Source organism: Cheilinus undulatus, linkage group 7 (genome assembly GCF_018320785.1).
Source record: "Cheilinus undulatus linkage group 7, ASM1832078v1, whole genome shotgun sequence".
Lineage (NCBI taxonomy): Eukaryota > Metazoa > Chordata > Actinopteri > Labriformes > Labridae > Cheilinus > Cheilinus undulatus.
Window position 1 is genome coordinate 48,946,002 of NC_054871.1, and position 21,468 is coordinate 48,967,469.

At 40.7% G+C, this 21,468-nt stretch overlaps 1 protein-coding gene across 6 annotated transcripts in view; it reads right to left on the reverse strand.

Annotated features, from left to right (window-relative positions):
- Window positions 1–17,783, reverse strand: part of LOC121511770 (uncharacterized protein PF11_0207-like) — a 56,539-nt gene extending 38,756 nt beyond the window's left edge. The window contains exons 1-9 of one of the 6 annotated variants that reach the window (XM_041790557.1): window positions 17,536–17,783; window positions 16,572–16,625; window positions 15,379–15,486; window positions 13,725–13,811; window positions 12,729–12,815; window positions 11,749–11,835; window positions 4,233–4,340; window positions 4,007–4,138; window positions 2,820–3,215 (exon numbers count right to left, since the gene is read on the reverse strand). In XM_041790557.1, the coding sequence (XP_041646491.1) occupies window positions 2,935–3,215; window positions 4,007–4,138; window positions 4,233–4,340; window positions 11,749–11,835; window positions 12,729–12,815; window positions 13,725–13,811; window positions 15,379–15,486; window positions 16,572–16,625; window positions 17,536–17,737 (1,146 nt within the window). In that variant the 5' untranslated portion in view covers window positions 17,738–17,783 and the 3' untranslated portion in view covers window positions 2,820–2,934. Of the gene's footprint in view, window positions 1–675; window positions 912–2,819; window positions 3,216–4,006; window positions 4,139–4,232; window positions 4,341–11,748; window positions 11,836–12,728; window positions 12,816–13,724; window positions 13,812–15,378; window positions 15,487–16,538; window positions 16,626–17,535 lie in introns of those variants that run through there. The other 5 variants (XM_041790555.1, XM_041790556.1, XM_041790553.1 and 2 more) reach the window with 5 other exon arrangements.
- Between the last annotated feature and the right edge of the window lie 3,685 nt (window positions 17,784–21,468).

Here is a 21,468-nt window from a genome sequence, read left to right on the forward strand (position 1 = left end):
TATCTCTCTGCTGCCACCTGTTGGCGTCTGGCGAGTGGTTAGTAATAATCCCTTCAGGGCGCTGTCATGTTGCGCCCAGAGGGCTCCTATCTGTTGTACTGAAGAGGAGCGAATGCGCACGCACAGCCTTAAAACGGCAGTGAATGGAAGGCTCCAGGCGCCGGAGGCTAGTGCCTCAGGGAGGAAATAAGTGAACAGGAAGTAAAGGCAAACGCTTAGAATGTTCATAATCTACTGATTTACTGCACATTACACATTTAAATCTCTTAATAGATCATCTTTATGCAGTGCATGATAGAGTTTATCTATATTCCTATAAATTTGTTGATATTGAAAGTAAATGTTTAAAAAAAATATTCAATGAACTGAACTCTCTTTGTGGAGAGTCATGGGGGGGACCCCCCTATTGACGAGCCGCCACTGGTGGCCAGTGAAATTGAACTCCGCTTTCCAAAAACTGTGGTTAATCACAGTAAACTTGTGGTTTAACGGGGGGGGGGGGGCAATTACTTTTTCACATGAGGTCAGATAGGTTTGGATGTCTCCCCCCATGGCTGCACTAAAGATCACCTTGTTTTGTGCTGTTTGAGACAGAATCTTATCACCATATTCATCTGTACAGTATTTCTAAGTTGGATTAAAGAGTCCTGTTATAGAGATAAAAGCTAACGTTACCTGTGCTCTTCAGTTCACGAATCTGATTCTCACTCTCCTGTAGCTTGGTTTCCACAGCAGTGAGTTTTTCCTTCATGGCACCAAACTCTTTGAGGAAAGCACACATGTTAGGAGAGCATACCTCTGCTTCAGAACCAAAATCTAAAGACGTAATCTGGGCTGAAGTCAAGCCACAGAACAACAAAAGCAACCACATCATGTTCAAGTTGGTTCAGATTAAACTGGATCTCTCAGTCCCTGACTTGTTTGATTCCCCTCCTCACCTTTTTTATGTGTGTGATCTGTTAATTTTTAACCTCCCCTCCCCCTAATTATGCAATAAGAAAACAAAATCACCCCCTTTTACCAGCAATAGTACGGTTACTTTGGATATTGTGACCAAATGCAAATAAAAATGTTCATCACTTATTTTACTCTGAGAATTAGTTATAATGCATTTATCTTTATCTGTATTCAGTCACAGCACGTTCGTGACTCTGGGTTAAGAAACTTTTACTAACTGGTGTTACTCTTCTTTTCCTTTATCCATGCGGAAATCTGCCTTAAAATAAACAGATATAAACCAAAGTTTCATACTGTGATACAGTTGTTAACTGACTTCATGGCTTAAAGTCCTAGTAATGAACCTGCACCAGACACTGAAAGAGGAAGAAAAGATCAGCATAGATGAGAGATAACAGGGGAAACCAGGGGTGTCAAACTCATGGCCCGGGGGCAAAATGCGGACCGTGGAACAATTAAATCCGGCCTGCAAGATTTGATCATATTTCTGATCTAACTGGTCCATCAGTCTGAGGTCTGCAGGTTTCCTTAAGTATAAGAATGTGAACTTATCCTTGATGATTTAAGATTTCCTTGTTAAGTCACAAAATCTGGAAAAGTAAGGAGTAAAAATATTTAGATAAGAAGTCAGGAATGTGGGAATAGAAATTAATTTGTTTAAATTTCATATTTTCAATTCTGCATCTCACAGTTAGGACTCAAACTTAGGATTTTGACTTTTTATTTTATATTTTTAGCATTTCAACTCATAATTTTGACTTCTCATATAATATTTTGAGCTTTAAAATACATAAGTCTAATTTTTTTTTTCAGATTTTGACTTTTTTAACCAATTGTTTTGTGTTTTATCTCATATTTTCAACTCCAAACTTTGTCTTCATAATCACACAGTTTGACCTTTTAGACTCACTATTAAAAATTTTCACAATTACACATTATATTTCATATTGTGACCTTTTAAACCCATGATTTTGACTTCTTTCTAATATATTTGTCTTTTAAAACATTTTTTAATTTCATGTTTTGATCTTTATGAACTAATAAATGGACTTTTCTCAGATTGTGAGTCTTTAAACTTCTCTTTTTAACTTTTCAAATATCAAAATCCTTTATCATCAGTGCTAAGTTTATTTTTTTATATCTTATTACTGGTGAAATGAGGTTGACAGTTTCTGGTTAAAAAGGTGACCCTGTCAGGCCCTCGGGTGAGACCTGAATCCAGAATCTGGCCCCTGCTGTGATTGAGTTTGACACCCCTGGTGTAAACACTGCAGATCAAACTGTGTCTGAAAACATGATTACAGAAGTATTGTGTGGAAGGACTAGTGTCAGAAGCACTGATGAAGTGTTAACTCCATCAGCGCTGACCTCTGGTTCTACATGTTGCATGAGCCGTCATCTCAGAGAGCCTTTATGGTGGGGACACACTTTTGGTGTCATGGTTGTTTCAGTGATAGTACGGACTGACATGGAAAAGCTCTCACACTGCAGGCATGAAACGGACCCCCGTTAGGTTTTTATTAGGTAACTGAAGGCAGATATGTGCATGCCACACTTCTACATGTTATATTTTTGAGAGCATTTAGAAAAAATGTAGTAAGACTCAGCTGGCACTGTTGATGCACTGTTGTATTTTATCAGTTTATCTGGTGTCCTGAGAGTCCTCTGCTTTCTTCTGGTAACGTTTCTCTGCCCTACTAGGAAAACCTCTTTTTGATGCCATAACGCCGTTTCCATCCACATCCTCACTAACAGAAGTTATGGCGACCTGTCGATGATTCCCATCCTACCTGTCGATGGATGTCACTCAGTGGAGTTCAACTATTTTGACTTAATTTTTCCACAAAAACAGCAGCCACAGCTTTTCATTGCAGATTATTTTATTCTTTTGTGCATCCTACATTTATTCTTATGCAAGATAAGGGATAAAGACAGGTAATTTAAATTCTCCAAGAAACATCCCTGTATGGGAGACGATCACATCTGAGTGACTAAAAAACCACTGAAAGTGGTGATGTAATCATTTCCATAGACGTGGGTATCTTGTAGCAGTTTCACGAACACCTGGTCTCCCAGCTGTAGCTGCAGAAACACGGCGTTTCCTCCGTTATCATTGGGGTCGTTGTTTGTCTCGAGCCCTGCAGTGGTGACGATCACATGGTTGTTCTTGTACAGTATTAGAAAAGTTCCATGTTCCCCTCCAGCGTTATAGAAGAGAGTAAAGTAGTAAACACCTGAAACAGGTGCAGTGAAGACACCTGTAATAAAAAAGTATTTTATGTTTAACACAAAGCTAAGATTCATAACCATCCACAAACACCCATCTAAATGTATCGCAACTAGGGCTGCCAAGATTAATCGGGTTAACTGTGATTAATCAAGGTACACAATAAAAGCACTATTTTTAAAAATTGTGATTAATCTCATTCTTTATTGTTCTGTTTAAACATGCTTTGGCTAAGCCACAGCAGCATCTCTCTACATCCACAGTGATGTAAAGTAGCTCCACCACTGCTTTTATCATTTTTAATTTCACTTTAATAAACTATCAGACAGCTCAGTGGACAGGTCAAAAGTCATCTAAACCTTGTGCTAAAAAATTTTTACCTTTTTACTGTTCAAGTATTTCCTTTCAGATCCATAACAAGCTCCTTTTTCTGTGAAGAGTTCATGTTAAAATTGACTTCCTGTTTGATATTCAAACAGGAAGTCAATTTCCCTCAGTTTAAGGCTGTAGAGAAATCCAAAGCGACACAAAAAACACTTTTGATTTAAAAAGTAGAGTTTTAGAACGCAATAAAAAGGGTGTGATTAATCGCGATTAACTACAGAATTTCTGAGATTAATCAGGATTAAAAATCTTAAACTTTTGACTGCCCTAAACAAAATATTTCAGGAAAAAATCTTTAGACATTCTGCTAATTCTGCTATTCTACTAAATGCTAATGGTCAGTGTACTTAAAAATATTTTTTTACCTTTAAAACTTTTCAAAGCCACCTCAGTAATAACACAGTGTAACAGCAAAGCTATTTTATGTCTGAGCCTCACCTGTGGCGGTGTTGTAGGCGTTTCCGATGTTTGTTATGGCCGTTTTGTAGATTAAAACTGTGTCAGTATCAAAAGGTCCGATGTGTTGGCCATTTCCCCCTATCACTGCACTGAAGATCACCTTGGTTTGTGCTGTTTGAGACAGAATCTTATCACCATATTCATCTGTACAGTATTTCTAAGTTGGATTAAAGAGTCCTGTTATAGAGATAGAAGCTTACGTTACCTGTGCTATTCAGTTCAAGACACAATTTCTCACTCTCCCTCAGCCTGCTCTCACTCTCCTGTAGCTTGGTTTCCACAGCAGTGAGTTTTTCCTTCATGGCACCAAACTCTTTGAGGAAAGCACACATGTTAGGAGAGCATACCTCTGCTTCAGAACCAAAATCTGAAGACGTAATCTGGGCTGAAGTCAAGCCACAGAACAACAAAAGCAACCACATCATGTTCAAGTTGGTTCAGATTAAACTGGATCTCTCAGTCCCTGACTTGTTTGATTCCCCTCCTCACCTTTTTTAATGTGTGTAATCTGGTAATTTTTAAACTCCCCTCCCCTAATTATGCAATAAGAAAACAATATTACCCCTTTTACCATCAATTACACTAGGGTGGCCATATGTCATATTTGGCCGGACATTCTGGAATTTAAATGCCTTGTCCGGCATCCAGCGAAGCCTTAAGCCGGACGCTTATTTGTCCTCCTTTTTGAGTCACACCTGAATGTAACACAGCATATTGTCCATTGCCCTCTTTCTCTGCACATCAGTCCGGTGTTTGTATGTTAAATATAATTCTGGTAATGTATATACAAAGTTGACCAAACATAAACTTCACCTGGCCATCACACATTAGTAAATTAACCCTAAAGATATCTATTTTTGCAGATCAGTGCCATCCGTGATCAATGAACTGCGTGCAGTGTCCGCTCGCTCTCCCTCTCTCTTTCTCTCCTGATACTAACTGCACAGAAACTTTCGTCACATCTGTCCCGTAAAGCCACCCATTTATCCTGCAACCTCTCTAGTCAAACATGAACTTCTACCATTGATAGTTTGTGAATTTATGATAAGACTCTGTGAAGTTCTGATCAAGAATGAATTGTTGTCAAACTTCCTCGCATAGATCAGCTGTTTTCAAATCAGATCGCGGGTGAAAACAAATGAAGACAATGTTTATTTAAAGGGGATTTAACAAAAGATGATAACACTGAATCAGACACATAGAGAGGAAGAAAAGGAGGAAAACAGATGAGCTGCTGTGTGAGGGAGGGGGAGGGGTGCAGGGGTGAGTGTGAGGGGGTGTAAGGGGGGCAAGACTAGCTGGTTTACATTAGTTTTATTTTGAGGAGAAGACCCCAATAAAACAGATAGCTAATAAAGTGGGATTAATGTGATGATGACAAAAATTAACCCATAGTGACCACTTTTTTTAAACAGATGGAAATATAAATATCCTTATTATTGCAACAAGGAATATGATCTTTAAAATCATGATAATTTTACTAACTAAGAACTGTGAGTATGTTGAGGCTATAGTGGCGTTAGTGTTGGGGGGCCTCATATCAGAGTCTGCTTAGGGCCTCACTGTGGCCAGGGGTGGTCCTGGATCAGATTGTCCTTCAATGAATGGAGTATCTCAGAATCACTCTCTCATTATAGCACAGGGATCATGGACAAAATTGTATTGTAACAGGGAATACACTAGTCCTATTTGTTGCGATATTCTTGCTTCACTCAGTGCTGCTAAGTGTCCTCCTGTCTGGTGCTGTGGGAATGGCCACCCTGAATTATACTGTAACTTTGCATATCATGTCCAAATGTAAATAAAAATGTTTCAAAGTTCATCATAGGCCTGGGCGATACGGCCTAAAAATCATACCACGGTATTTTTCTTGCCTTTGTTGATAACAGTATCATGGGCGTAAGAAGGTGGATGCTGAGGGTGCTGCAGCACCCCCTGCTGGCAGGGAGTATGAGCACACAGACAATGTGTAAACAATAACAACTTTCAAATATTCAGCCTCTTTTTACAACAACTCGTAATACATTTCATGTAAGAAGGTATTCAAACGTAGCCTAAATATTTTTTTGTTATAAATATATTAATTTTTCCAACCTGACAACAATCGTCATCATGTCAGGTCAACGTGCAAAAGGTTGAGTGCAGACAAGCACGTAGGGGAATTTTGGCGGTTGCCGGAAGAGCTAAACAATGTCGCAGAAGAGAATATCTGATTTTTTCAGTTCTTAAAGCCCCAAAACAACCAGATTTGAGGCTGAGGAAGAGAATGCTGGGCCAAGTTGCTGCACGAGTGCCTCTGCAGATGTTACACCTGCATCTTCACCGAGCTCCTCTGCTCCAGAAGCTGTTGATGACCAAGAGCAGCATATGCTAACGCAAGATAAAAGGTTTGCAGCTCCCGCTGCCATATCTGTTTCACCCACCACAGGATTTGAGAAGCCATGCCAGCCATATTCAACTTTTCCAGGAAGGAGATTTGGGACCGAAACATTTGAATGGTCATTTCAGTCAGGCTGGTTTTCGAGGTGGCAGTGGTTGCACTATGTGCCAGATAAAAACTGTGTTTTTTGCTTTGTTTGCTGCAAAGCAAGGGAAAAGGGATTTCGCCATGTTGAGGGGAAAATAAGCCCTTTCACGAGTGGAGGATTTTGCAACTGATGCAAAGCAACCACCAAGTTTGCTCATCATGATGTTTCCGACATGCATTTGGAGTCAGGTAAAATGCTGTCATCACTCAACCAAAAACCTATAATTGCCCTGCTTTCTGAGTGTGCTGAGAGAGACCAGAAAATTGTGGTTTTGGAGCTGCTTTTTTGATCCATTAAATTCCTCGGACGTTAGGGGCTGCCGCTGCGGGGGCCTTAACCATCGGGATGGCGTCTTATGGCAGCTTATGATGGAGAGGACTTATGGTATGCCCAGGGAAAACTAATGGCTCCAGCGCAGAGACAACTGGATGTTTGACAAAATTCAACACGAAATATTAGAAATATGGGCGCATGCTGTCCAGCGAGAAATTGTGTCTGAGGCAAGGGAGCGCACGTTCTTTGGGCTAACAGCTGATGGAACCACTGATGTGAGTGTGTCTGAACAGTTTTCCTGTAGCTTGTAGTGTGTGGATAAAAACCTTGCAGTTGCAAATGCTTTCTCGGGTTCTACAGTGCACCTGACAACACTGCAGAGACTCTCTTTTCCTGCAACAGAGACATCTTTGTGCGCCTAAACTTGCCATTGGATCGCCTTCAAGGATTTTGTTTTAATGGTGCAATCAATATGTCAGGCCGTTTTGCTGGTGTCCAAGCAAAATTAAAGACAATGTGTCCTACTGCCCTGTACGTTCATTGCAGCAACCATGCGCTTGATTTGATTTTGCAAGAGGCCGCCAGGGAGGTTCGCCTGGTGGCTGACAGGCTAAATTTTGTGCAGGGCCTCTCCGTTGCAATAGGAGAATCATCAAAGCGCAAACAACTGTTCCTGTCACTTTTTGGAGTCGAAGACGTTGTCTGCAGCTTACTGTCACTGTGTCCTACCAGATGGGCCGTGCGCGCAAAGGCAATAAAGCGAGTGAGCTCATCATATGCAGTGCTTTTGGAAACACTCAAAGTGCTGCAGCAAGACAAAAGTTTTAGAGGGGACACGCGAGCAAAAATATCTGGTCTGTACAGGCAAGCACTGAAGGCAAAAACATATTTCGGACTAGTTAGCTGTGAAGCTTTGTTTGAGCCATGTGAAGCAGTGGCAAAAATGCTCCAGCACTAAACGGCAAGCGCAGGGGGTGCCCTGGAGTGTGTCGCTGTACTGAGACAACGTATACAGGCCCTGAGAGATGATGCCAATGTACAAGAGCTGGTGTCAAAAGTAAACATATGTGCAGCGCAGAACAATCTACAAATGCCCGATCCGCTGCGAGCCAGCAGAGATCCAGCTCGTCTGAGAAGCACACAGACTGTACAGGACGTGGCATCACGCGCAGGACACCAACCGTGGCAAAGGGAATTCTTTCAAGCCGTGGACCTTATAGCATCAGAGCTTAATCGCCGATTTGATCAGCCTGGAATGAAAGTTACCACGCAGAGAGAGAAAACTATAATAGATGCTGTTAATGGCCATTATTCGGGTTTGGATGACATCGCATCTCATCTCCCTCCTCAGATCGACAAGTCTCGCCTGCACATGCAACTCACTCTCCTGCGGGACCTAACAAAAGAAAAGAGATTCAAAACAACCTCTGATGTTGCAGGCTTTCTTGGTGGCCTGCATCCACAAACTCAGGAGCTGCTGGGAGAAGTGGAAAAATTAGCGGAACTTTGCCTCTGCCTACCCGTGTCTGTGGCCTCTTCCAAGAGGTCATTCTCCATTCTTAGAAGATTGAAAACCTGGTTGAGAAGCACCATGCATCAGAAAAGACTCACACACCTGGCTCTGCTGCACGTCCTCCAGGACATTTTGGACAAGTTGGACATTAAGCTTTTGATCCAATCCTTTGTGCAGCGCACAGCGGAGCGCAAGGCCACCTTCGGCATCTTCAATTAAAGTAAGTTAGCTCACACTCATATTTTGATTCAGGCATAGGTTTGTTATAATTTTGTTTTTTTTCTGGATTTTTGCACAGTTTAGTTAAGGGTCAGAGCCAAATAACACCGTTCAGAGATGCATTTGAAGTGTAGGCTATATTTAGTTGCTATTATTTAACACAGAGCAAGTGCACAGTAATAGATACACTGTTGTTGGTGTCTTCTTTTATGGTGTTTTAGTCATTAAAAACATGTTTTGTGTGTGTGTGTCTGAGCCTTGCGTGGACTTAAACAAGGTGACTGCTGTGTATGCAGTGTTTGTGGAAAATTTCAGGGAACTGAGCTTTTATGTTTTTGTGTAGTCTTTTAGTGCTCGGTGTTGGTGCCTTTGCAGAAAAAAAGAGGAATAAGAATTTCATCTGATTCATGCTTGTTAAGCACGGTTGTGGTTTTGCAATGTAAATGACGTTTTGAAGATATTAAAGCAGATAACGACTGCATTTTATTTCGTTTTTTTGTCACCTTTATTGAGTGAAGGTGTGTAAGACGCGCTTGGCTATACCTTGCAGCACCCCTCGGCAAAAACATGTTCTTGCGCGCATGAACAGTATTATATCACGGTATTACAAAATTAAAAAGAGATAATGCTTTTTAATCCAAATACAAGTGTTATTGACCCCCTTCTCCCCTTAAAACAAGCCCTTGATGGCATACTCAGTTTATCTCTAAGTATAGGAACACAGAAAACATGTTTTATTTCTTTTAAGTGTCTCTAGGTTTACTTCTAACTGCACTCCAAGTTTTGCAACTCATCTCTAACCTGATGAGGTGTGTTAAGCTGCAAATGACTTGAACACATTTCCTAGTGAAGGCGTTCACAATAAAAGCATTTCAGAAAAATAACAGCCGCTGACTTTTATTTCAAGAGCTTGTCGGAAGTATTGTGTTCAGCATTGAGTTAGCTTAGCTTTAGTTGCCGTACCGAAGAAGACGGCTAGTTTACAGCAGCTTTTCTGACCTCATTTAACATCGCAGCCTGGATCTTTGACTCACTGTGGAATTAGAAAGAAAGTCGTAAGGTAAAATAGACTTTTAAACGGTTGTTTATGCCGTTGTAAGAGAAAGAGCTGCAGTGCTGGGCTCTGAGACCAGCCAAAGCAGCACTTAGCTCGTGTTAAAGCCCCAGGCAGGCTGACAGAGACGGCACACTGACTTTGTTGTGGTACAGTCGTCAAACTTTGAGAGAAAAAAACACGTGTTTTTGCCTGCTAACTCACACTGAGGCAGATACGGTGATGTCATTAACAAGCGTTGTCGTGATTGGTCGGTAGAGTCCAAATCTCTACCGTAGACCAAATTTGTATCATTTATAACGTTAACTGCCCCTAGTTCATCACATATTTTTTCTGAGAATGCAGAGCTAAAGAGCTGTAGTTATAATGTATTTATCTCGATGACCCACCGGAGACAGCTCCGTGACCCGCTTTTGCGTCCCGACCCACCAGTTGAGAACCACTGCTTTATTAGCTAGAGGACAGTGGATAGAGTTAGAAACGGGGAAGAGAGAGCAAGGAGACATGCAGCAAAAGACCACAGGCCGGATTCGAACCCAGAATGCCTGTGTACATGGGTCACTCCTTAGACCACTGAGCCACCTGCGTGCCCATGAAAGGCCTATTTAAGGACATGCCACAGCACCTCAATCAGATTTAAGTCTAGGTCTAAGTCTAGTCTCTGACTGTGGTTCGCTGGAGTCCCAAAGCCTTGGAAATGGCTTTGTAAACTTTTCCAGACTGATAGATTTCTGCAATTCTTTATTTGGGGGAAATTCAGGGTAATTCTACATATCTACAGTCATGCTTTTACATGGCAAAAGGTAAGAAAAATCCACAATGACATATTTATATCTGACATGACTTCTCTTGAAAATTCTTCTTTTCTCAGAATTCCTATTTTTCCCTGTTTTTAGTTACAATCTTTTCATTTAGTAACTATGCACAGTCTTGAGGAATGTGTAATCACATCAACATACACTTGAATACTGAGACTGATCAACAAGATTTCTTGTTCCAACTAAGATTGAAAGGCATAAACAATTAGTGTGCAATAAAAATACAATATACAGAATGCTATGTGTGTACATTCAGTGGGTACTCATGCAAAGATTTGGTTATGCATTGCATTTATAAAGTATCCATCTTGTTAGTTTATAGAAATCAAAATGTTACTGGGGCTGACGCTTGTGGGTAGTCCATCTTGACCAAAGCTGTGTGAATCTGTCCATTGGTAATCGAAGGGAGAAAGTAACTGTTTTCCACAACATTAATTTCGTTAACTATATCCTCCCATTCTTCGATTGTGGGGGAGTCAGGATGCAGCCAATGTCTGGTTATGGTCTTTTTTCCAGCCGATATTAGAATGTTTAATAAATACATGTTAAAATGTCCTGAAAATAAAGTCAACCTTTCCAAAGAATAAAGTGTGAAAATTGAAAGGTATTTTCATATCAAATATGCTCTCAATTTTTTTTATGCAGCTTTGACCAAAAAGTTTTCATTGATGGACATTCCCAAAAAATATGCCAATGATTAGCATCCTGACTCCAAAACTGTCTCCAGCATTTCGAGTCCTCCCCTTTATATGATTTTTGTTTTGGAGTAATACAATATCTAACTAAACATTTCCATACAAATTCTCTCCATGTGGATGAGTTTGTACATTTCCATAGAGAGTCACAATACTTCCTCCATTCTTCCTTTGAAATAACAACATTGCTTTCCTTCTCCCATTTGTTAGACTGATAGATTTCAATCACTTTGTTTCTCATTTGTTCTTGAATTTCTTTGGATGGTGGCGTGATGCCTTTCTTTCTAAGATCTTGTAGCTTCTTCACTTTGTCTGACAGCTTCTATTTAAGGGATTTCTTGATTCAACAAATCTGGCGGTATTCAGGCCTGGATGTGAACAGTGAAACTGAACTCTGCTTTCCAAAAACTGTGGTCAATCACAGTTAACTCATGATTTAACGAGGTTGGCAATTACTTTTTCACATGAGGTCAGATAGGTTTGGATGTCTCCTCCTATCGCTGCACTGAAGATCACCTTGGTTTGTTCTGTTTGAGACAGAATCTTACCACCATATTCATCTGTACAGTATTTCTAAGTTTGATTAAAGAGTCCTGTTATAGAGATAAAAGCTAACGTTACCTTTACTCTTCAGTTCATGAATCTGATTCTCACTCTCCTGTTGCTTGGTTTCCACAGCAGCGAGTTTTTCCTTCATGGCACCAATCTCTTTGAGGAAAGCACACATGTTAGGAGAGCATACCTCTGCTTCAGAGCCAAAATCTAAAGATGCAATCTGGGCTGAAGTCAAGCCACAGAACAACAAAAGCAAGCACATCATGTTCAAGTTGGTTCAGAAAATTAATTGAATAATTAATTTGACAATTCATTTTTAATGTGCAATAATTTACTTACTTATTCACAAGAAAACTGAGTAAACTGAAATGTCTGGATGTTTGTCCATGAAGGGCTGCCATACATTATATTTTTTTTTGCCACATTTTTTCTCCCAAGTCACACATTGATGACCCACTGGAGACAGCTCCACGACCCACTTTTGCGTCCCTACTGACCACTGCTTTATTAGCTAGAGGAGGACAGTGGGTAGAGTTAGAAACGGGGAAGAGAGAGGGGGGAGGCATGCAGCAAAGGACCACAGGCCGGATTCGAACCCAGGTCGCCTGTGTACATGGGTCATTCCTTAGACCACTGAGCCACCTGCGGGCCCATGAAAGGCCTATTTAAGGACATGCCACAGCACCTCAATCAGATTTAGGAGTAGGTCTAAGTCTAGTCTCTGACTGTGGTTCGTTGGAGTCCCAAAGCCTTGGAAATGGCTTTGTAACCTTTTCCAGACTGATAGATTTCAATCACTTTGTTTCTCATTTGTTGTTGAATTTCTTTGTATCGTAGCGTGATGCCTTTCTTTCCGAGATCTTGTAGCTTCTTCACTTTGTCTGACAGCTTCTATTTAAAGGTGTGGTGTGTAAAACTGAATATCAATATCTAGAGGTGGGTTCTAGATTGCATTTCTCTGCTGGAAACTGCGGCAACCAGTTGAATTTAATGTATGTCTGTAATGTGAATACAACACAATACAATACAATGACTTTATTTATTACCTGTGCTATTCAGTTCATGAATCTGATTCTCACTCTCCTGTTGCTTGGTTTCCACAGCAGCGAGTTTTTCCTTCATGGCACCAATCTCTTTGAGGAAAGCACACATGTTAGGAGAGCATACCTCTGTTTCAGAACCAAAATCTAAAGACACAATCTGTGCTGAAGTCAAGCCACAGAACAACAAAAGCAAGCACATCATGTTCAAGTTGGTTCAGAAAATTAATTGAGTAATTAATTTGACAATTCATTTTTAACCTCCCTTTCCCTAATTATGCAATAATTTACTTACTTATTCACAATTAAACTGAGTAAACTGAAATGTCCGGGTGTTTGTCCATGAAGGGCTGCCATACATTATATATTTTTTTGCCACATTTTTTCTCCCAAGTCACACATTGATGACCCACTGGAGACAGCTCCGCGACCTTCTTTTGCGTCCCTACTGACCACTGCTTTATTAGCTAGAGGAGGACAGTGGGTAGAGTTAGAAACGGGGAAGAGAGAGGGGGGAGACATGCGGCAAAGGACCACAGGCCGGATTCGAACCCAGGTCGCCTGTGTACATGGGTCACTCCTTAGACCACTGAGCCACCTGCATGCCCATGAAAGGCCTATTTAAGGACATGCCACAGCACCTCAATCAGATTTAAGTCTAGGTCTAAGTCTAGTCTCTGACTGGGGTTCGCTGGAGTCCCAAAGCCTTGGAAATATCTTTGTAACCTTTTCCAGACTGATAGATTTCAATCACTTTGTTTCTCATTTGTTCTTGAATTTCTTTGGATCGTAGCATGATGCCTTTCTTTCTGAGATCTTGTAGCTTCTTCACTTTGTCTGACAGCTTCTATTTAAAGGTGTGGTGTGTAAAACTGAATATCAACATCTAGAGGTGGGTTCTAGATTGCATTTCTCTGCTGGAAACTGCGGCAACCAGTTGAATTTAATGTATATCTGTAATGTGAATACAACACAATACAATACAATAACTTTATTTATTACCTGTGCTCTTCAGTTCACGAATCTGATTCCTGCTCTCCTTTTGCTTGGTTTCCATAGCAGTGAGTTTTTCCTTCATGGCACCAATCTCTTTGAGGAAAGCACACATGTTAGGAGAGCATACCTCTGCTTCAGAACCAAAATCTAAAGACGCAATCTGGGCTGAAGTCAAGCCACAGAACAACAAAAGCAACCACATCATGTTCAAGTTGGTTCAGAAAATTAATTGAATACTTAATTTGACAATTCATTTTTAACCTCCCTTTCCCTAATTATGCAATAATTTATTTACTTATTCACAAGAAAACTGAGTAAACTGAAATGTCTGGATGTTTGTCCATGAAGGGCTGCCATACATTATATTTTTTTTTGCCACATTTTTTCTCCCAAGTCACACATTGACGACCCACTGGAGACAGCTCCGCGACCCACTTTTGCGTCCCTACTGACCACTGCTTTATTAGCTAGAGGAGGACAGTGGGTAGAGTTAGAAACGGGGGAGAGAGGGGGGAGACATGCGGCAAAGGACCACAGGCCGGATTCGAACCCAGGTCGCCTGTGTACATGGGTCACTCCTTAGAACACTGAGCCACCTGCGTGCCCATGAAAGGCCTATTTAAGGACATGCCACAGCACCTCAATCAGATTTAAGTCTAGGTCTAAGTCTAGTCTCTGACTGTGGTTCGTTGGAGTCCCAAAGCCTTGGAAATATCTTTGTAACTATTCTGTCCCCTTCATCCGTAAAGCTGAACTATGTGACAGATAGCTAAACAGATGTCCTGGGCATTGAAAGGATTGAATTAAGACTCAGACGTAGAAGTAAAGTTCAGGCTGTTTACTTGTTTGTCCTTATCTTACAGCTTTCTTACAATGTTATCCAGACACGCTCTGTGAAACTGAAAATAGATACACACAAAACATGCATATCATTGAATACAGCATAAAAACTGGGAAAATATGTCTAAACAAACAACAAAATATATTCCGATACATGTTCAAACATATCAAAAAAGTAATATAAACTTACAAACAAAGCTTCTCGGCGGCTCAACACAGACGGATGCGATGGATTAAGTTGACAATGCTCTTCAGTGTATCCTCAAAACAATATGGCTGATCTCAGCCTCTAATCAACCATGTGATTACACTGACCAATAACAAACGGGCTGCTTTTAGCTGCAGTTCTGTGTCTCACCACTAGGAGGTGCAGTGACTTCCTAACTTACAATGTCATCACAGTAACCTTTTCCAGACTGATAGATTTCAATCACTTTGTTTCTCATTTGTTCTTGAATTTCTTTGGATGGTGGCGTGATGCCTTTCTTTCTGAGATCTTGTAGCTTCTTCACTTTGTCTGACTGCTTCTATTTAAGGGATTTCTTGATACAACAAACCTGACGGTATTCAGGCCTGGATGTGAACAGTGAAACTGAACTCTGCTTTCCAAAAACTGTGGTCAATCACAGTTAACTCATGATTTAAAGAGGTTGGCAATTACTTTTTCACATGAGGTCAGATAGGTTTGGATGTCTCCCCCTATCGCTGCACTGAAGATCACCTTGGTTTGTTCTGTTTGAGACAGAATCTTACCACCATATTCATCTGTACAGTATTTCTAAGTTGGATTAGTTGTTATAGAGATAACAGCTAACGTTACCTGTGCTCTTCAGTTCACGAATCTGATTCTCACTCTCCCTCAGCCTGCTCTCGCTGTCCTGTTGCTTGGTTTCCACAGCAGTGAGTTTTTCCTTCATGGCACCAATCTCTTTGAGGAAAGCACACATGTTAGGAGAGCATACCTCTGCTTCAGAACCAAAATCTAAAGATGCAATCTGGGCTGAAGTCAAGCCACAGAACAACAAAAGCAAGCACATCATGTTCAAGTTGGTTCAGAAAATTAATTGAATACTTAATTTGACAATTCATTTTTAACCTCCCTTTCCCTAATCATGCAATATTTTACCTACTTATTCACAAATAAACTGAGTAAACTGAAATGTTTGGATGTTTGTCCATGAAGGGCTGCCATACATTATATTTTTTTTGCCACATTTTTTCTCCCAAGTCACACATTGACGACCCACTGGAGACAGCTCCACGACCCACTTTTGTGTCCCTACTGACCACTGCTTAATGAGCTAGAGGAGGACAGTGGGTAGAGTTAGAAACGGGGAAGAGAGAGGGGGGAGACATGCGGCAAAGGACCACAGGCCGGATTCGAACCCAGGTCGCCTGTGTACATGGGTCACTCCTTAGACCACTGAGCCACCTGCGTGCCCATGAAAGGCCTATTTAAGGACATGCCACAGCACCTCAATCAGATTTAAGTCAAGGTCTAAGTCTAGTCTCTGAATGTGGTTCGCTGGAGTCCCAAAGCCTTGGAAATATCTTTGTAACCTTTTCCAGACTGATAGATTTCAATCACTTTGTTTCTCATTTGTTCTTGAATTTCTTTGGATGGTGGCGTGATGCCTTTCTTTCTAAGATCTTGTAGCTTCTTCACTTTGTCTGACAGCTTCTATTTAAGGGATTTCTTGATTCAACAAATCTGGCGGTATTCAGGCCTGGATGTGAACAGTGAAACTGAACTCTGCTTTCCAAAAACTGTGGTCAATCACAGTTAACTCATGATTTAACGAGGTTGACAATAACTTTTTCACGTTAGGTCAGATAGGTTTGGATGTCTCCCCCTATCGCTGCACTGAAGATCACCTTGGTTTGTTCTGTTTGAGACAGAATCTTATCACCATATTCAACTGTACAGTATTTCTAAGTTGGATTAAAGAGTCCTGTTATAGAGATAAAAGCTAACGTTACCTGTGCTCTTCAGTTCACGAATCTGATACTCACTCTCCTTTTGCTTGGTTTCCACAGCAGCGAGTTTTTCCTTCATGGCACCAAACTCTTTGAGGAAAGCACACATGTTAGGAGAGCATACCTCTGCTTCAGAACCAAAATCTAAAGACACAATCTGGGCTGAAGTCAAGCCACAGACCAACAAAAGCAACCACATCATGTTCAAGTTGGTTCAGAAAATTAATTGGATACTTAATTTGACAATTCATTTTTAACCTCCCTTTCCCTAATTATGCAATAATTTATTTACTTATTCACAAGAAAACTGAGTAAACTGAAATGTCTGGATGTTTGTCCATGAAGGGCTGCCATACATTATATTTTTTTTTTGCCACATTTTTTCTCCCAAGTCACACATTGATGACCCACTGGAGACAGCTCCGCGACCCACTTTTGCGTCCCTACTGACCACTGCTTTATTAGCTAGAGGAGGACAGTGGGTAGAGTTAGAAACGGGGAAGAGAGAGGGGGGAGACATGCAGCAAAGGACCACAGTCCGGATTCGAACCCAGGTCGCCTGTGTACATGGGTCACTCCTTAGACCACTGAGCCACCTGCATGCCCATGAAAGGCCTATTTAAGGACATGCCACAGCACCTCAATCAGATTTAAGTCAAGGTCTAAGTCTAGTCTCTGACTGTGGTTCGCTGGAGTCCCAAAGCCTTGGAAATATCTTTGTAACCTTTTCCAGACTGATGGATTTCAATCACTTTGTTTCTCATTTGTTCTTGAATTTCTTTGGATCGTAACGTGATGCCTTTCTTTCTGAGATCTTGTAGCTTCTTCACTTTGTCTGACAGCTTCTATTTAGAGGCGCAGTGTGTAAAACTGAATATCAACATCTAGAGGTGGGTTCTAGATTGCATTTCTCTGCTGGAAACTGCGGCAACCAGTTGAATTTAATGTATATCTGTAATGTGAATACAACACAATACAATACAATAACTTTATTTATTACCTGTGCTCTTCAGTTCACGAATCTGATTCCTGCTCTCCTGTAGCTTGGTTTCCATAGCAGTGAGTTTTTCCTTCATGGCACCAAACTCTTTGACCAAAGTACACAAATTAGCAGTGCATACCTCTGCTTCAGAATGAAAATCTAAAGATAAAGTAATCTCGGCTGAAGTCAAGCCACAGCACAACAAAAGCAACCACATCATGTTCAAGTTGGTTCAGATTAAACTGGATCTCTGAGTCTCTGGCTAATTTGATTCCCCTCCTCACTTTTTTGTTTGTGATCTGGTAATTTTTAACCTCCTCTCAAAACAATACCACCCCCATTTACTGGCAATAGTACGGTTACTTTGGATATCATGACCAAATGTAAACAAAAAAGTTTCAAAGTGCATAACTTCTTAGAATTCAGAGCTAAAGAGCTGTAGTTATAATGCATTTATCTTTATCTGTATTCAGTCACAGCACGTTCGTCACTCTGGTAAAGAAATTTTTACTAACAGGTGTTACTCTTCTTCTCCTTTATCCATGTGGAAATCTGCCATGAAATAAAGAGATATAAAACAAAGTTTGTACAAAGTTTCATTCTGTGATACAGTTGTTAACTGGCATCATGGCTTAAAGTCCTAGTAATGAACCTGCACCAGACACTGAAAGAGGAAGAAACTGCAAGCAAGAATACGTGATAGAGACAGTGAGTCCTTTACATTCTTGTGGAGGAATTTTGGCCCAGTCTTCTTTACAGAAATGTTTTAATTCAGCAACTTTGGAGTGTTTTCAACATTGGAGTGGTTTTACAGCATGAATGACCTTTTTAAGGTCATGGAAAAGCACCTCAATTGGATTAAAGTCCAGACTTTGACTGTGCCACTCCAAAACCTTTTTTTTTGTTTTTTTAAGTCCATTCAGAGGTGGACTTGCTGGTGTAGCTGCGTTCCCATTACACCTAGAAATGCGCAAAATCTAAATAGTGCAATAAAAAACTGGTTATGGAAACACCTGAATTTTGATAAACTTCTCATATATTGCAAAACAGGTTTTACACTCTCATGAGGAGGTTTTTCAGACTTTTCGATGTAGAAATATATCGCGAAAGTGTAATGGAAACACTTTTCCGCATTTACAAGTCACAGGACGTGATACAGTGTCATATGACCAGTCACTCTGAGACAACATGGCATGCTATGTGTGGACAGAAGAGGAGATGAGACTTTTCTTAAAATTATACTTCTACCCTTATACGTGGCTTTTGCCATACATAAGGACTTTGCTTCTGAACTATCATCTGTTGCCTTCATGTTTTGTTCAAAATTACATCGTAGATGTAACCGAAACCATACCAACATGCAACAGGTTTTGAGTGTCCAGCTTCCTTGCAGCGGATTCACGTGAGATGAGATTTTACGAGAATTGCAAGGCTCATTCTTAATACTCCCTTCAATAGAAATGCAATTGTACTTATTTGAAATTCAAGAAATATCCCTTTTATTTTGCAAGAAACTGCAGGTGTGCTTGATCCATTGGGCCATTAATTACAGCAAGGGGTCCAGGTTCCTCTGGTCACACCATAAGGCAAACTTACCTAACAGAAAACACTGGATATGGTCCCAGGGTGCGTATGCATTCTAGCATCACCTCATGCACAAACCTGGAAGTGCCTTTTTCAGATCATTTCTCCCTCATTATGAGAAATGTTAACCTTGCAAAGCAGAAGGATACACCCGTTTCCATGTTTCTCACTGGCGAATCCATCTTGCAAAGCTCCCGTCTGAGCTGTTTGGGCCTGGTTAGAAAGTGACTGGACCAATCAGCGACGAGGGCAGTACTTTCAGGCGTGGCAGGGTTGTGACGTAAGCAAGCAGCAGCAAGAGGCCGGTTAGAATTGACAATAGCGTAGATGCTGCTAAAACGCCAGTTTTACCAGAACTTGAAAACATTTTTTTGTTAAAAGAAGAACAAAGAACAACGGTGAGTTGTTTTCTTTTTAAAACACCAGTTGTGTACTGATATGTGGTTCATGTTATTCCTCGGTCGTGGCTATGTCACATGTTTTGTTGCTCTGATTGGCCCATAAAGATGTGACAGAACGTTCATCAAATCACACTCTGAGTTTTTTTCAAAGCCTCTGCCCTTTCCCAAACGCTTAGTATTGAAAGTTTTTCAGATGGATGTGTGAAATAAATCTGGCCACTCTGACAGGAGAATAATTAAATGTACCAAATCTACCACTGGAAGTCGAATATTTCAGAATAACTTTCTGTCAAAGATGGCTACCACATGTCTGTCCCGGTGTTTATGCCGTTGCCACATGTCTGCCACCGTGTTGCTGCTCTCTCAGGAACAGCTGTGTCCTGAGTGCCAGCTGAAAACTCTGTCAGATAACCTCGAGTTCACCCTGCGTGACCACTGACACGCTCCCGCTGGCTGTCCATCCCGTAGCTCCACATGACCTGGCTCACTTACCACCAGTCAGTTCTGAGCATCCAAACACCAAACACAGCAACCCCACACAGATGTGTACTCAGACCAGCACATACACACTCAGTCACACATACACACACTTTCTCTCAGTGATAATTCATGCAGAGTGGCACTCTTTGATCACGCTCTGTTTACCCAAGCATCCAGCGTGTTATTTTCTCCGTATTAAATGGCATGCAGGACAGATACGAATGCTCTCAGACTTAATCATTAGGAATGTGCAGGTGAATACATTGAAGTGATTAGAGTTAATGTGAGGTTGAGCTCTGCATCACTGGGCTGTCCAATAATAGGGGACCTGCATTCAGAGAGTCTCACGCTGTCTCTGATCTGTGGCTGAACCTCGACAGGTCGCTCGTTTACTCATTATGTAGAGAGGTGGAGGGTATATGATGTACTGTTAGCATGTTTCCTATTATTTTAGTTATTATTAATCACATTGGCACACAGCAGACATCTAATTAATGCACCCACAGACACAGGCGCATGTCTGAACATGTTTCAGGCATTACATAAACTGCTAAACGAACTTCATTCCACTGCATAAAACATATAAATGCTGTGTAATGTTATCATGTTGAAGTGTTATTAAATAAGTGTTCAATAGTGTCTATCGTTATTTTTCTCCTGGGATCATCTGGCCATCTTCATTTTAGGAGCCCTTACACAAATTGTCAAATTTCAGCTGAAACAAATAGTTCAGAACAAGGGTTCTCAGCGTTGGGGTCAGGACCCCACTGGGGGTTGTGAGAGACACTGTTGCCACTTTTACCCAATTTTTACCCATTTTTATCACTTTTCCCACCAATTTTGCCAATTGTAACACATTTGCAGCTTGAAACCCATTTTTTGCTCAATTTTAACCCTTTTCGTTACTTTTTCTTGCCACTCTCTGCCAATTTTTGGCTCTGTTGTTGACGAATTATTGCTACTATTAACCCCTTTTACCACTTTTTAAGCCACATTTCACAATTTGATTTGCCCATTTTTGCCAGTCTCTCACTATTTCTGCCTAAGCTAAGACTTTTTAGCCAGTTTATATCAATTTTCATGCAGTTTGTCCAAATTTCCACCTGTTCTTGCCACTTTAATGCCATTTAAGACACTTGAATCCCTTTTTACCACTTGGTATTCCAATTTTTGCTACTTTAACAAAGTTTTTCCTTTTTTGCCACTTTTATCTAATTTTTGCATTTCTTACCCATTTCTGCTGCTTTTAAAATCTTTAAATTAAATTAAATTAAATTAAAATATATGACCCTTTTCCCAAATCTCGCCTATTTAAGCTGCCTTTTGCAATTAAATGCCACTTTTTGCCCATTTTTTTCCCACCTTTTTTTCTGATTTTTCCCCATTTTTGCCACCTTTAACTCATTTTTTGGTTACTTCCATGCATTTTTGCCACTTTCTGCCCCCTTTTTTTTTGCCAGAATTCTCCTAGTGTTTGCTGCTTTTA